Source organism: Neomonachus schauinslandi, chromosome 15 (genome assembly GCF_002201575.2).
Source record: "Neomonachus schauinslandi chromosome 15, ASM220157v2, whole genome shotgun sequence".
NCBI classification, from domain to species: Eukaryota; Metazoa; Chordata; class Mammalia; order Carnivora; family Phocidae; genus Neomonachus; species Neomonachus schauinslandi.
In genome coordinates, this window is record NC_058417.1 from 23,732,162 (window position 1) to 23,746,518 (window position 14,357).

The window sequence follows — 14,357 nt, forward strand, 5'->3', positions numbered from 1 at the left end:
AAATAGACTTTGCCTTTATTTCTGTCAAGACAAATGTCTTTTCTCCTGCTTGTTTCTCCAGGTCCTTGGGCGGGAGGTATATACCTCCAATAACCAGCTTGGGGGCATCCAGATCATGCACAACAATGGGGTGACCCACAGCATCGTTTGCGATGACTTTGAAGGGGTTTTCACTGTCTTGCACTGGCTGTCTTACATGCCTAAGGTGAGCCCTTCCCACCCAGCAGACAAAGCCCACAGAACCCGGCCTTCCCACCACAGCTCACACGGCCTCTGTGTTTGAGGTCTCCTCTTTATGGTGGAGAAGCTGTTTTATGAAATATTCCTCTGCAAGTTATTGGTTTCTCTTTTTCTTGCAGCCATCGTTGGGCTTCTACCTTTAAAATGCCTTTGGATTTCATTGGTTAGGCCCCTTTCTGATGTTTTCCCCAGTCACAGAAGCCTTCATGGCCTATCTGGGCTCAGGTCACTGTGGGTTTTCTCTTTCGTAATAGCCATCTATCCCCCCAGGAAGCTTCCCATAAAGTGTGGGTACACGGAAATCAAGAGTCAGAATGTACCTCTTTTTGCCAGGCTCCTACATGAGACTTGAGATCTGTGCATGTTCTCAGGGCTTGGCATACAGTCAGGATGCCTGTAGCTGATGACTGGGACAGATGGGTGTGATTCTGTATTTGGTCCCTACTGTCTTTGTAACGATCGTGGCTGAGTCGGGATCATGGGCCTGCTGTTCACTGATTGCTGTGCTCTTTCCTCCCAACCACCTTTTAGAATGTGCGCAGTTCAGTTCCTCTCCTGAACTCCAAGGATCCTATAGATAGAATCATCGAGTTTGTTCCCACGAAGGCCCCATATGATCCTCGATGGATGCTAGCCGGCCGACCTCACCCAAGTAGGTATATATTTGAGGGTCCGGTAGTACCCTGGCCCTCAGGCTGTCAGTCTTCCTTTTAATCACTACCCAATTCCTGCACAATAGTATGTGGCATAACAGAGCTATTAAAGTAACTGTGGAAATGAGACAAATCTTTAAAACAGCTCTCTGAAGATCAAGGTGGAAAATCCTTCAAGAACAAATGAGAACCGAATGAAATTAGATGTATAAGTCAGTCACTGAGGCATACGCAGGGCAGTCACTAATACATTTCTTCTGTTAATTCTGTTCTTAAAGCACTTATTACTTAATGGGTTCAAAGACGTCAGAACAGTTAAATCTAAGCAATAAAGTCATAGAATCTTTGACCATCCAGTCTCTGTAAACAGAGATCAGTCAGATCAGTTTTAGAAAAGATATTTGAGGGGCGCCTGGGTGGCTCAGTTGGTTAAGCGACTGCCTTCGGCTCAGGTCATGATCCTGGAGTCCCAGGATCGAGTCCCGCATCGGGCTCCCTGCTTGGCAGGGAGTCTGCTTCTCCCTCTGACCCTCCCCCCTCTCATGTGCTCGCTCTCTCTCATTCTCTCTGTCTCAAATAAATAAATAAAATCTTAAAAAAAAAAAAAGAAGCTTTATTTAAAAAAAAAAAGATATTTGACCCTTTAGTGTGGAACGTGACTACACTCTTCTCGTCAAGCTATTTCTGAGCATCCACCCTTCATTGTACCCTTCATTTCTTATGATATTGGTAAAAGTACTGGTACTTGCTTTAGTTATTAATGTAAGGTTACTTTGTAAGATCATTATTCATGAAGAGATTGTCCAGCACTCTTTAATTTTATAAATATATCAAGTGAGAACAAAACCTCACCCCATACTTATCTAATATATCCCTCTGTCTTATGGCTGATTTTACCTATTTTTAAAACAAAAACAAAACAAAAAAAGTGGTGGCTCCAGGTAAGGTTGAATGTACATTCTTGTTTGTCAGTCCATTAGGCTGTTTTAACAAACCTTACTTATCAGGCGGTTCTTTTATGAAGCCCCAAATCCCCCAGCTACCTTTTGAATCTATTTTTTTTCAGGTTGTTTGAGAAGATGTTTGTTCTTTTTTGCATGTTTATTGCAACTATTTCAAAGAAAGCGAGTGCAGAAGATAATTCATTAAATTTAAGAGTCACTGTGACTTTGTTAAAAGAAAAAAGAGGTCTGCATAAGGAAGACTTAACTTTGTCAGTACCCACTCTGAGCGAGGTGGGACAGCAAAGCACTTCCATATACATTATCTTATTTGGGCTTACTACTTCTCAGAGATGAAAAGAAATTACCACTTTACAAGCTCAGAGAAGTTAAGTGATTTGTGCAAGGTCACACAGCTATTACTTAGGAATTAGGGCTAAATCTGCAGCCCAACTATAGATTGTATAGAAAAATCACCAGAGGAATTTTAATTTAAAATTTTACCTGTTGTCGGGCGCCTGGGTGGTTCAGTTGGTTAAGCGACTGCCTTCGGCTCAGGTCATGATCCTGGAGTCCCTGGATCGAGTCCCGCATGGGGCTCCCTGCTTGGCAGGGAGTCTGCTTCTCCCTCTGACCCTCCCGACCCTCCCCCCTCTCATGCTCTCTCTCTGTCAGTCTCTCTCTCAAATAAATAAAATCTTTAAAAAAAAATTAAAAAATAAAAAAAAATAAAATTTTACCTGTTGTCTTCAATGCCTTTTCTTGTTGCTCTTAATAAAACTAGTTTTTCTTACATAGCCAGAAAAATCACCATAGTAATCTCCCTACCTCTCATTTGTATGCCATGATTATGATAAGAACTATGAACCTAAGCTATCTGTCAGCCTTAAAATCCAGGACTTTTCTGGGAGAATTCAGAACAAGACTCCATGAGTCCTCCTGGGAATCATGTGGGGAGGAGGGGGTTGCATCTTAGCTGGCTTCTAAGTTCTGCATCTGAACTGAACACAGCCTGCTCTTTGGGGGGTTGGGGGGTGAAGCCTACCTACACTAGCCATAGCCCACCAGTGAGTCCCCTCCCCCAATCAACATACATAGCCAGGAGGGTTTTTAAAGAAGAAAGTCTTTCCATTTTGATGAATTCTGTTGTTCCAAATCATTGTTACTGAAGTAAGAATCCTAAAATGATCCAAGCATATGAGGTTAAAATTTCAGTATACTGATGCACTTAGAAGTTTGATTTAGAACCTTCATCAAAATTTGAGCCCTCTTTCATGGGGTGAACAGATGTGTGTGTATGTAAGTGGGCATTATCCTGGCTATTATTAATGCGACCCACAGAATAAAATGAAATTTGTGATAAACTAAGTTTTCTGTTTTTTGGATAATATTTTTTCATCGACTCCCTAGTAATTCATCCTGCTGTCTATGTGCAGCTAACACTTGCTCCCAAATCGAGTGACTTCAGATTTTAATTTAGTGGAAGCGTTAAAGAAAGCAGATGATTCCCTGTGATAAGTTAAAGCAGATATCTTCTAGGTGAAAAGTTAAAGTCATTTATTAGAGGAGATAGTGCTGTGATATTCTTCAAACTGACGCCCAACACGAGACCAGAATCTAAACGATCGGCTTTGGGCTCACGATAGAGAGATAATTTTGAAATGGATGATCACATTTTACACTGGGGCCATAGAGGCAAGGAATGTAGAACACAGTAATTACAAATTTAGTCTTGATAAAACACTCTCCATCCTGTTTAAGTCAGCAGAGGTTAGCTTGCTCGGATCTCCACTTTTAATTGGTTTTGGACTTGGGTTTTTAGGGGGCGGAGGGCCATGTTCAAATTAGAAGGATCACTGAGAAACCATGAGCTGAGGGGCAAGCTAGGAAACAGTTATTTGCAGAAGCTTTTATGGGGCCTTGGTCAAACACGGATACCTGTGGAACAGAAGTTTTTTTCTTAACCTAAGATGTCAAAAGTTACCTGTCTTGCCAGTGAAGGAAATTCTGTGTGCAGGGGAGGTTAATGACATTAAGTGTGTGCATCTTAACCATTATATTTTTGCTATGTGTCAAGAGTATATGGGCATGGCCCTTTCTTGTAGAAAGATTATACTTTTTGAGCTGTAAGTAAAGTGGATGTATCTTGTTGCTTTTCTAGCAGAGAAGCCAAGTCCCTTTTCTTTTCCCCAAATTTGGGTCCTCATCTGGTCATTAGTACTTATCATTGGTGTCTTCAGCTTTCCATTAAAAAAAGTCAGTGGAATCAAACAAAATTGTAAGCTAAGTTTTAAAATAGAAATAGACATTTTGAAAATACTTCAATGACTTGGCTGCCTTTTGACAAATGTTTGTAGTGTTTTGAAAAAAGCCAAGTTATTTATTTAAAAGCATGCAAACTCTCTGCTAGCTGAACCCCATCGTTTAACAATAAATGATGCTTTTGCTGATAAATGATTCTTTTTATGCAGACTAGCAAATGAAATAGGAGATGATGTCTGAAGGCAGATGAACATTCAGCTGCCTAATGCGTGCATCTATTATAATATGGTTAAAAACAACAACAAACTCCCCAAAACAATCCCCCAAATCCAACCTTAAATTTACCAGTTCCAGTGCATTTTCAATGGATTGATGGTCTTTATTCTCTCTTTGTTCTCTTTCTTTCCCTTCTGTAGCCCAGAAAGGTCAGTGGTTGAGTGGATTTTTTGACTATGGATCTTTCTCAGAGATCATGCAACCTTGGGCACAGACTGTGGTGGTTGGCAGAGCCAGGTAAGAGCTCTTTTGTTTTGGAAGCTCTTCTTCCTCCCAACTAAAAATGAGAAAGGAAAGGGCCATGGCTATAGAGATTTTGGGGGGTGGGGTGGTTTGGGGTTATTTTGTTTTGTTTTACCAATAATGCTCTCTTTGTCTAAACTTTCTAAGAATATTGGATTATAGTCATGCCCATGGCAGCATAACTGGAGTGCTGGTTCCCAGTAGTCATTTACTGTGTCTCTCCAACGATGCGTTTAATCTGAAGTCTGGTTTTGACATTTCCTTTCTATAATACTGAAAGAAAAGCTCTTTGAGGGCTGTAAAGCCCAAATACAATAGCCGTAGCCTACCAGTGACCTTCCCCTTCCCCAAAGACCATTTTCTGCCCGAAGTAGGTGACAAATGAATCAGACTCATCTACCTTGCCATGTAACCCCAAAGATCTATGTAACCTAGAAGAAGTTCCTTCCTGGCATCAAGATTATTTAAGTATAACAAATGCACGATATTGGCTTATCATCAGCTTTGAATTGCAAAGAAAAAAGTTTACCTGAAACAGGAATGAGTAAAATAAACTGGAATAGATTTGCCGGGCTACCTGTATTTTTCAAATGGGAAATTGAAGTTTCTATTAAATTTTAATACCCACTCTAAGAAGTGCTTCACTCAACAGCAAGCTCTGCACGAAATAATCTGTAGCGCTCACTATAACGAGCACCTGCCAAGGCTGATCTTAATCTCGTTCTGCACTGCAGAGACATGCTGCCCTAGGGACCCACATCTGGAGCTCACCTTCCTCTCGGGGGCAATCAGTTTTCCTTATCTTGGTGAAAAGTGGCACCTGCTCAAGATTCTCAAACATGCCGCATTGGGTTGAGATTTAGATTCTAGCCTTGAAAATAATTCTAGGCTTTGTGGTTCTCTCAGTACAGGAGGTCAGCATGTCTCATTCTGCCAGTGACGAGGAGCCATCAGATGGCGAATCCAACAGACACGATCTTCCACTGTGACTCTGAATAAGAGTCAGGCCTGGAGTCAGCCCAAACTGAAACTCACAGGGGCTAACTCCCATTTTCTCTCACATCTCAGGTCTTCTACCCTCACCACAGGCTTCTGGGGCCCAGTGAGAACTATTCTTTGTGCCTGGTAAAATTCCTACTGGGGGATGCATTAGAGAGAGCCTTCCTACCCAGGATCTATCGGTTTGTTATGGAGGGCCCTCACATCACACTCAGACCAGCTTTCCTGAAAATTTGTCTGTTACCTGTGCTGCTTCAGTCTTCCTGTCTGTTAAAAACATGACAGGCTTTAAGCCTCAGAAAGCGAAACCTTTGTTAAGGTCTTTAAGATCCTCCCACGGGAAACAAGAGAATAATGCTTTACACTTAGGATTGGAAGAAAAGGGATTGTTCTGTGAGCAAGATCAGTCAAGCTTGGCTTTAGTTAGCTCTGCCATTGTTTATTGCAACACTCACTCTGACTTCTTCCTTTCTTTCCATCTGATGAGTTCTGGGCTTCTTACTCCAAACACATACACATGCTCACAAGTATATAAAACACAAATGGAGCTAGCTTCTTTCAAAAGCAATGGCATTTCGAGAAATAAATATAAATGTATTCTTCTGGGATTGTTACTGTAAGTGCTGCCAAAACTCATCTTTGGTATGTATGTTTGGAATATGTGTGCTATTGGCTGTAAATTGTCTTTTATTATTCCATGGCACCTTGTCCAGGGACACACTATAAAACAAGATGTAGCATCTTCATGTGCTAGCCTGATAAAATTTATATGAAGTATAATAGAAAACAGAAGTTGTTCTGAGCTGTTTTCAAGTTCAATAAATAACTGTAATACTCAGATAAAGATGTTCTTTATTAGGTCACATGGGCCCTAATATATAAGTTATAAGTTACCGATTTAGGGTGGCTTTTGCAATTACAAGTTTCCAGTTGGATTGTTAATCATTGTGAACAGAAATATTTCTAAACCCTCCTGTGTACCTCCTGCTCGTTGTCTGGTTGTCTAGAGGGCTTTTGATTCTGATTCAGTGCAGGCAAGTGACAAGGGGGTGGGTGGTCCCCACTCAGGCCCCTGTCAGGCCTCTTGTGATGACAAGAATCCATTTTCAGTAGCCACTGTAACAACCAAAGACCATCCTTCATGGAAAAGTTTGTTACGGAGATGCTGGGGGAATGAGAGACTATAACCCATCCCAGCCTCGGCCCCAAGGAATGCAGCTGAGAAAGTGAAGATTGAATCACATTTTCCAGAGTAAGGACTCATCCTGTACCTGCAGCAACTGCCACCCCTCCCCCCACTTTCACTCACCCTCTCTTTCTTCCTGATTTTTACCAGGACATCTTTGGAGGACGAAGTTGAGAGGGTATCATGCAGCCTAGATGCAGAGGCTTTGAGCTCCTGAAGAGTTTTTTTAAATTAACATATGTTGGAGATGAAATGCATACTTTCAATATAGATCGCCTATTTCACCAAGAGTAATGGCTGCAAGTTATCCCTGGGCCACTGCTCTTTTCCAGTGAAAGAGAAAGTTCAGGGCTTATTTAACCATCTCTGTACACTTGGCACGTATTTTTCATCATTTCCGTAACACAGCTGCACATCCCACCCCCCCCAAAAAATACTCTGGACTTTTTATTAAAATAAAACTATTGTTGTGGTAATAGTATAGTGGTCTTTATCTTTCAGATACTGAAATATTTATAGACAAAATTATACATTTAATATTTGCTTCAAAGTAACATGGGACTCATGGAAGAGAAACTAGATAGAAATGAAGATGGAACAAGACTGGCCAGGGGTTGATTATTGAAGATAGGTATTGGGTGTATGGGATTCATTGTATGGCCCAGTGTAAATTTCAGGTGCCTCCTCCCTTTCGGACCTTTTCCCTCTGTCTTCACCAAAGAGATGCTCTAGAGTGAGCTGAGAAATTTCATTTGGCATCCACAGAAAAAGGTGTGTGCGTGCGTGCCTATGTGTGCACACACACATCTAGACTGTTGTTGGGTCTAACTGCTGAGGCTCGCCTAGTTCAACCCTTGGTTTGAATGTGGTAGAGAACAGGAGTGATCCTGAGAGCAGTCTTCTACCCCTAGAAGAGTCGGATTTCCCCCTGTTCTCTGTATTTGCAGTTTCCAGCCCCCCCTCCACACACACACTCCAATCTTTTGATATGGGGCTGGAAAAGAAATGACTAACTGTACTATTTACATACATTGGGTTCTTCTTTGGCTCATTTTTATCAGGCTAGGAGGAATACCTGTGGGGGTAGTTGCCGTAGAAACCCGAACAGTGGAACTAAGTATCCCAGCCGATCCTGCAAACCTGGATTCTGAAGCCAAGGTTAGTAACCTCGAGTACCCTGCGCTCTTGTGCTCAGAGCTGGCTTTCCCTTCTGCAGAGCCTGTGGAAATACTGGGGGCATTGCAAACCATCATGTGCTCACTTTTAAGATGACTCTAAATGGACTACAAGCTAAATTCTAATTGAAAAATTACTTAGGCCTTTAGAGTGGTCTTGTTGATGCTAGTAGAGAACAGTCTATGTTCGTTGGGGAGGTAGTCTTACAGAAAGGCAGCTGAGGGCTCTTTGGTCCCAGATTCTCTGAACACATGCATGGATGAGCTATTACTAGAATTAAGAGGAAGTCTGCCCTAATGGCAAATGTGAACACCACCATTCATCTTTGTTTTAAAAGGGTAGATTATATTTTCACATCCGGACAAGAGTCAGAAAATGAGGGGTGGGAGAGGCCAGGGAAGAGGTTACTCATCAGTGTCACATCAAGTGTCTGTTGACCAACCATAGTACAGAGAAAGCTTGTACTAAGCACAGAGTGAGAGGACTGGGAACTATGTACAGTTGGCTTGTTTTGAGGACTAGTGTAGTTGAGTGGCTTAAAATTGCCTTTAGGAAGCCTACAGTGAGGATTCATTCCCAAGACGGCATTCTTCCATTAGAAGCAGTAAGGTTTCCTCCTTCTGACTGAGGAGTGGTGGTGTAATCAGGACTTAAAAAGAGGAATATTTAACAAAGTCAAAGATCCAGGATCCTTTCTTCTTTTTGAATTCAAAGATGATCCTCTTGATGAACAACAACAGTTTTTGTTTGTTTGGTTTGTTTGAGTTTTTAAAGTAAACAAGTAAAACCTTGTTCACCTTGCAGAAATTCCCTCTCAAACTCTGTTGTTAACTGTGTCTTCCTTTTTGACTTTCCCCAATAGATAATCCAGCAGGCTGGCCAGGTTTGGTTCCCAGACTCTGCGTTTAAGACCTATCAGGCTATCAAGGACTTCAACCGTGAAGGGCTGCCTCTGATGGTCTTTGCGAACTGGAGAGGCTTCTCTGGTGGGATGAAAGGTGATTGGCCTGGCTCTGGGCTGGGGGGGCGTAACTGTTTCCCCAGAACTTTACAGCACAGGGAGGGAGGGTTTATACTGGGCAGAACCAATGGGTAGCCTTACAGCCCGTCACCCTAGGCTTTTTGGGGATTATACTTTCTCTGAAATATATCTTCTGAGTTGCAACTTGAGTGGGAAAATACTGTGTGGTTTTCAATTCTGTACAAAATTTCAGAACAGTCTACTAGTGTGATCTAGATGGGCTGCTGTTGTGGATCTGGCTTTCACAGGTGAATGATAGACTGTTCTCATGGTCCCGGGGAATTGTGATTGTGCTAGCTATCCTCTGTCTCTCTTTTCTGGGCATATTCTCTGTGGATGCTATGCTCGAATGCTCTGTCATGTCTGAGGTAGATACCGAAATTAGCCTTCACCAGAAGAAAACGAACAAATTCTGTATCAGAAGCTATTCTTTGTGGTAATTTGTGGTGTATTTTATTATTATCCAACAACAGCCCTAGTGGGCCCGTGGCTCCAGCGTATCAGGCCATTAATATACAGGCTCCATTCTGTGCTATGGGAATCGCTTAGTGATGTAGGCAGCTAGTATCACCATTTACTGAGAATCCTCCCTGTGCAGAGCCACCATGGATGGTTCAAGAGAGCCAAAGGAAACTCGTTCTCCCTCTTATAGCAGCGAAGTTCTCTCTCCAATGACCAGAGATTCGTGGCCAGGCTGAGACCAGAGACTCCTTACCAGGAGGGGATGAATACACTGGTCAAAGTCAACTTTGTTCACTGGGGGAGAACTCAGGGTTCTGAAGTAGTAGAATGAGTTAGGGGAATGGAAGGAGGGAGGAGTTGGCAATGCTGGAGTAGAGTGGTGAGAGAGAAGGACATATAAGATGTGAAACAATGAACCCAGAAATAGCTTGGGGCAGGAGCATCTCTACCTCTGAGGGAGGAAAAGCCTGAGACAGTTACCCTTTTATAGATTATCAGCTGTGTGTGAAGAGAGATTAGAGCCCCGTGCCAACAACTTTCCCTTAACCTGGCTCAGAAGAGCCCTGGACGGCCGGGCTTCCTTGGTGAAATATGGAAGACTAGGCTGGTTTTTCTTTTCTTTTTTTAAGCTGTAAAGTTCCCCTTTGCCCGTATTTGCTGGAGAACTACCACATTTTGCACTTTTCTTGGGGGAGACTTGGACTGAACATGCATTTTAATGTTTGTATACTTTTATAGACTCTCAGGTGAATTATTTTATGACGAAGAGAATAAATCAGTGAAAATGCCGTGCGATGTTGAAAGTATAGGTTAAACAAGTCAATCCTGCACATTTTTATTGAGTTCCTATGTGCAAGGAATTCTGCTAGCTACTTCTGAGAAAACAAAACTGAATCAGAGACAGACATTGCCTCAAGGAGTCAAGAAAAATGTCTTGAACAAAATACTAAGGTGTTCAAAAGAGTATGATACTATACTGAAGTGGTTTTTTCTGGGGGAGGAGCCTGAAAGCCCTTTCATTCATATGTTTGAGGTTTATTTAGCATCCAGTTTCACTTGATCCCAGATTTCTTGGCTGTAAGATTTACATTAAGATGGCGCACCTGGGTGACTCAGTCAGTTAAGCGGCTGCCTTCGGCTCAGGTCATGATGCCAGGAGGGATGGAGCCCCTCATTGGGCTTCCCGCTTAGCAGGGAGTCTGCTTCTCCCTCTCTCGCTGCCCCTTCCCCCAACTTGAGCTCTCTCTTTCTCTCTTTTTCTCTCTCTCTCTCGCTCTGCTCTCTCAAATAAATAAGTAAAATCTTAAAAACAAAAACAAAGAACAACAACAACAAAAAGATTTACATTAAGACTTAGATAAGGCAGTGCCAGTACTCTAACTTAGTTAACCTCTCTTCCCAGGAGCCGTTGAGAATTCACTCTTCCTGACATTACTTAGGAGTAAGCCAGCCTGGCTCATTTGTCCTAAGGAGTTCAGAGTTCAGGAGTTTGCTGCTTGTAGGAAAAGCTTCAACTCTGCTGCATGTTCTGGCTCAGGCCCAGATTGGCTGCTAGCCGTGTAACAGTAAGAACAACAATTAAGATTTGTTGAGCTCCTTTCACCAGAAACCATGCTAACCATTTTACATGCGTCATCGTACATAATCATCACAACAAGCACTTCTAAGGGGTAGGCTATATTATTTATCGGTGTTTTATATACATTGAGACTTAGGTTAAGTAGATTTCCCAAGATCGTTTAGCTAAAATAATGACAGAGCTGGGAGAGGAACGCAGATCTGTCTGGCTTCCTATAGCACAGTTGGGTGAGTTTAGAGCCTAGGACCAAGCCAGCTCTACTAGAACATCTCTAGAATAAACTGTGTAGATTCCTGAGAAAGTTATTAGCCACCTACCTGCCCTCTGCTTTGAAGTTGTCCTTGGTTATTATGACAAGAAATTTCAAGAGTTCAGATAGGAGTGTATATTTTTTTTATTGCAGCAAAATACACATAATATTTATTATTTTAACCATCTATAAGTGTACAATTCAGTGGCATTAAATGTATACACAGCGTTACGTAACCGTCAGCACTAAATATACCCCAAACCTTTTCATCATCCCTGACATAAAATCTGTACTCATTAAACAATAATTTCCCCCATCCCCCTTCTCCCCTGCCCTTGGTCAAAAATGAGTTACTGGCCTGATACAGACCAGGGCCAGCTCTGCCTTCTGAATTTTGGTGCTGCTGTATCCGTTCACACATCACTTAAGGTAAATAAGCTTTAGGGAAGATAGAGATCAGTGTGAACGTAGGAGGGGGAAGAACATCGCCTTTCATATTTACATACAGGTCAGGATGTTTTCTACATATTATCTCATGTAAAGGGACCTAAGCTGAGAGTCATTCCATATCCCTTGGGGAGATGTTTGCAGTTTTGGTTTCAGTACTGGCTGGGGATTATGCAGAGAGGGAAAATAAACAATTATGCCATCCCTCAGTGCACACAAACACACAGCCAGGAGCCGACTGCACTGTGGGTAAAATGACTCCAAAATTGTGTGTAATGAGTAGGAAAAGATTAGAGACAGCTCTTGCTATGCTGAAAATTGACATTAGTGGAGGGAAAAAAAAAAAACTCTTTACTAGTCAGCCTAGGAGGTCTAATTCGAGCAGTAAAAATATAAATAAATAAATAAAAGTATGTCAAGATGGTATTGGTGCTTTTTTCCCAGTGAGTTCTATCTGGCCGGAAGGCTATTCAGCATAATGCAAAATTAAATTATAAAAACTGGCTGAATATTTAGATGGAAGAGCCATTTGGAAGCAGTTTATTTAGACGAACCGGCAATGACCCACAACAGGGAGACATCAAGCGTGAAATTTACTAGAAATTAGCACCAGGGTCCCAGCCTCAGCATGAATAGCTTGATAGGATGCAAATCCCAGTGATATTAAGCTGCCTCACTGCTGGTGCTACCAGGTCACTCTCAGTTGGCTTTTCATGTTATACTTATTATTTTTTCCTGGGACAGGTTATAAATAACAATAAAAAAACATTTATTGGAAACTTTAACTGGAATGAAATCTATTTTAAAGTCTCTGATTACTTGGTTGTCGAAATACTGTGTCAGCCGGCCCTAATGAACTGATGAGACACATTATGTATATGCAGCTTGTGTATGTCCAATGTTTACCTTCAGCTTCTAACAGATAATCTCACCCCAAGCCAGTAAGATCTGTTCCAGTTTCAAGAGAATGGGGCACTGTGGAAACACCCTACCACCCTGCACCGTGGCTGTCACAGTTTATCCATGTTGTGTAACAATGAAGGCCCTAGGCAGGGTTGGTGCCTGGATGCTGAGAACACACTGGAAAGGCTGTGTGATCATATGCAGATGTGCTTTGCTCTCGGTGCTTAGGAAGTGCCAAGCCCCCGCCTTTCCACTGAAGAACCTATCAGTATTTTCCATTCTCAGTTGCTTTTCTCATGGCCTGAGAATTGACAGTCAGCATATGCATAGCTTTAAAATTCCCTAGACTGATGTCTAGCCTAAACCCTTGGGAGTACACTCTCCCCTGCTACTCTTGACAGTGCTTTTGCTCTGTCTCAGAAACGAAGGGATTTCAGACAAATGTATGTCAGACTGTTGCCAGGTGCTTCAACCTGCCTTTCACAATGTGTGGTTTGGGGCTGCTGTGATTCATCATGAGCATGTTGTTTGTACGGTTTGTTTTGTGTGTGTCCGTTCACATTTTAATAGCCTTTGTTGCTTTTTGGGTGTTTTGATGGTTGGATTGTGGGTCAGTTGGTGTTGCAGGTTAGAGAAGGCATTGTTTTCAGTCCCAAGCTTGTCAGCTTTAATGAAGCCTGATGCCCCTTCGTTACTCACCGTCATGGGGCCTGAAGATAATTGCTCGGCAGTCAGATCCAAGCCCTTCACATAGCTGGTAGTGTCATCCGTACAATTTCTGACTTTTCTGAACATAACAAAAAATCCAGGCAAAATTTACAAATCTTCATTTATTCCAGTCTCTTTTCTGGTTTTTGCTTTACTCAGCCATTGTGTCAGATGCTGGAAAGCAGGTTACCTTGGCCTCATGCTCTTCCCTCCCAGTAAGAACGAGGTCACAGAAAGCGGACTTCAGAGCCCTAAGGATCTGCGTTCAAATTTTACCTCTGCCATTTATTCACTTATTTAACTACCTCAATTTACTCACCTATAACATGGATGTAAGAACATGGTTTTCTGATGATTAAATGATTCATATGTGTGTGTATATGAAATCATGCTCCGTGGTACACAGCAAACTAGCCATGGTGATGAAAAGGAGAGACCAAAGTTCATTTCAAAAACTGCACACACACTCTGCTTCCTCCCAAACAAACTGCATATCCTATGAACTGAGTTTTTACAACTTAAATAAGTGGGCATACATTTTAAATACAGTCCTTCCTTTCTTTCTGGGGGCTGGATCTGTTCATCATAGGTAGTACGGGCAGATTTTAATATAGGTAGATCTTTAACAAACAGAAGTGACAAACTCTCTTCATTTACCTCTGCCTTACTTTTTCCTCTTTCACATAGGATGACTGTGTGTGCTATTTTCTGCTGTTTCGCTTTCTCCTTCTATCCACCTTCCATTTCTTCTCTCCGCACGAGACCACCGAGGGCCACTCCTCTCTGTTACTTGTTCAGAGACTGAGACTGTACTCTTGGCAGCACTGAAAAATGTACTGCTAATTACACAATTATTTTATTATGTAGCACTGGTTGAAATATCCACTAAAGAATTAATTTAGTTAAAATAATTTGAACTGAGCAATTATTTTCATAACCACAGAATTAGCGTAAAGCGCTTAAAGTCCTTTATTCCCCACTCTTCATACAGCAGTTGTGTAATTAGCAGTA

The 14,357-nt window shown here is 41.9% G+C and overlaps 1 protein-coding gene across 2 annotated transcripts in view; it reads left to right on the forward strand.

Moving 5' to 3' along the window:
• ACACA (acetyl-CoA carboxylase alpha) overlaps window positions 1-14,357 on the forward strand; it is a 239,733-nt gene that overhangs the window by 196,129 nt on the left and 29,247 nt on the right. For both annotated transcript variants that reach the window (XM_044921884.1, XM_044921885.1), the window contains 5 exons: window positions 62-205; window positions 772-892; window positions 4,513-4,609; window positions 7,862-7,958; window positions 8,839-8,974. In XM_044921884.1, coding sequence (XP_044777819.1) covers window positions 62-205; window positions 772-892; window positions 4,513-4,609; window positions 7,862-7,958; window positions 8,839-8,974 — 595 coding nt within the window. The remainder of the gene's footprint in view (window positions 1-61; window positions 206-771; window positions 893-4,512; window positions 4,610-7,861; window positions 7,959-8,838; window positions 8,975-14,357) is intronic.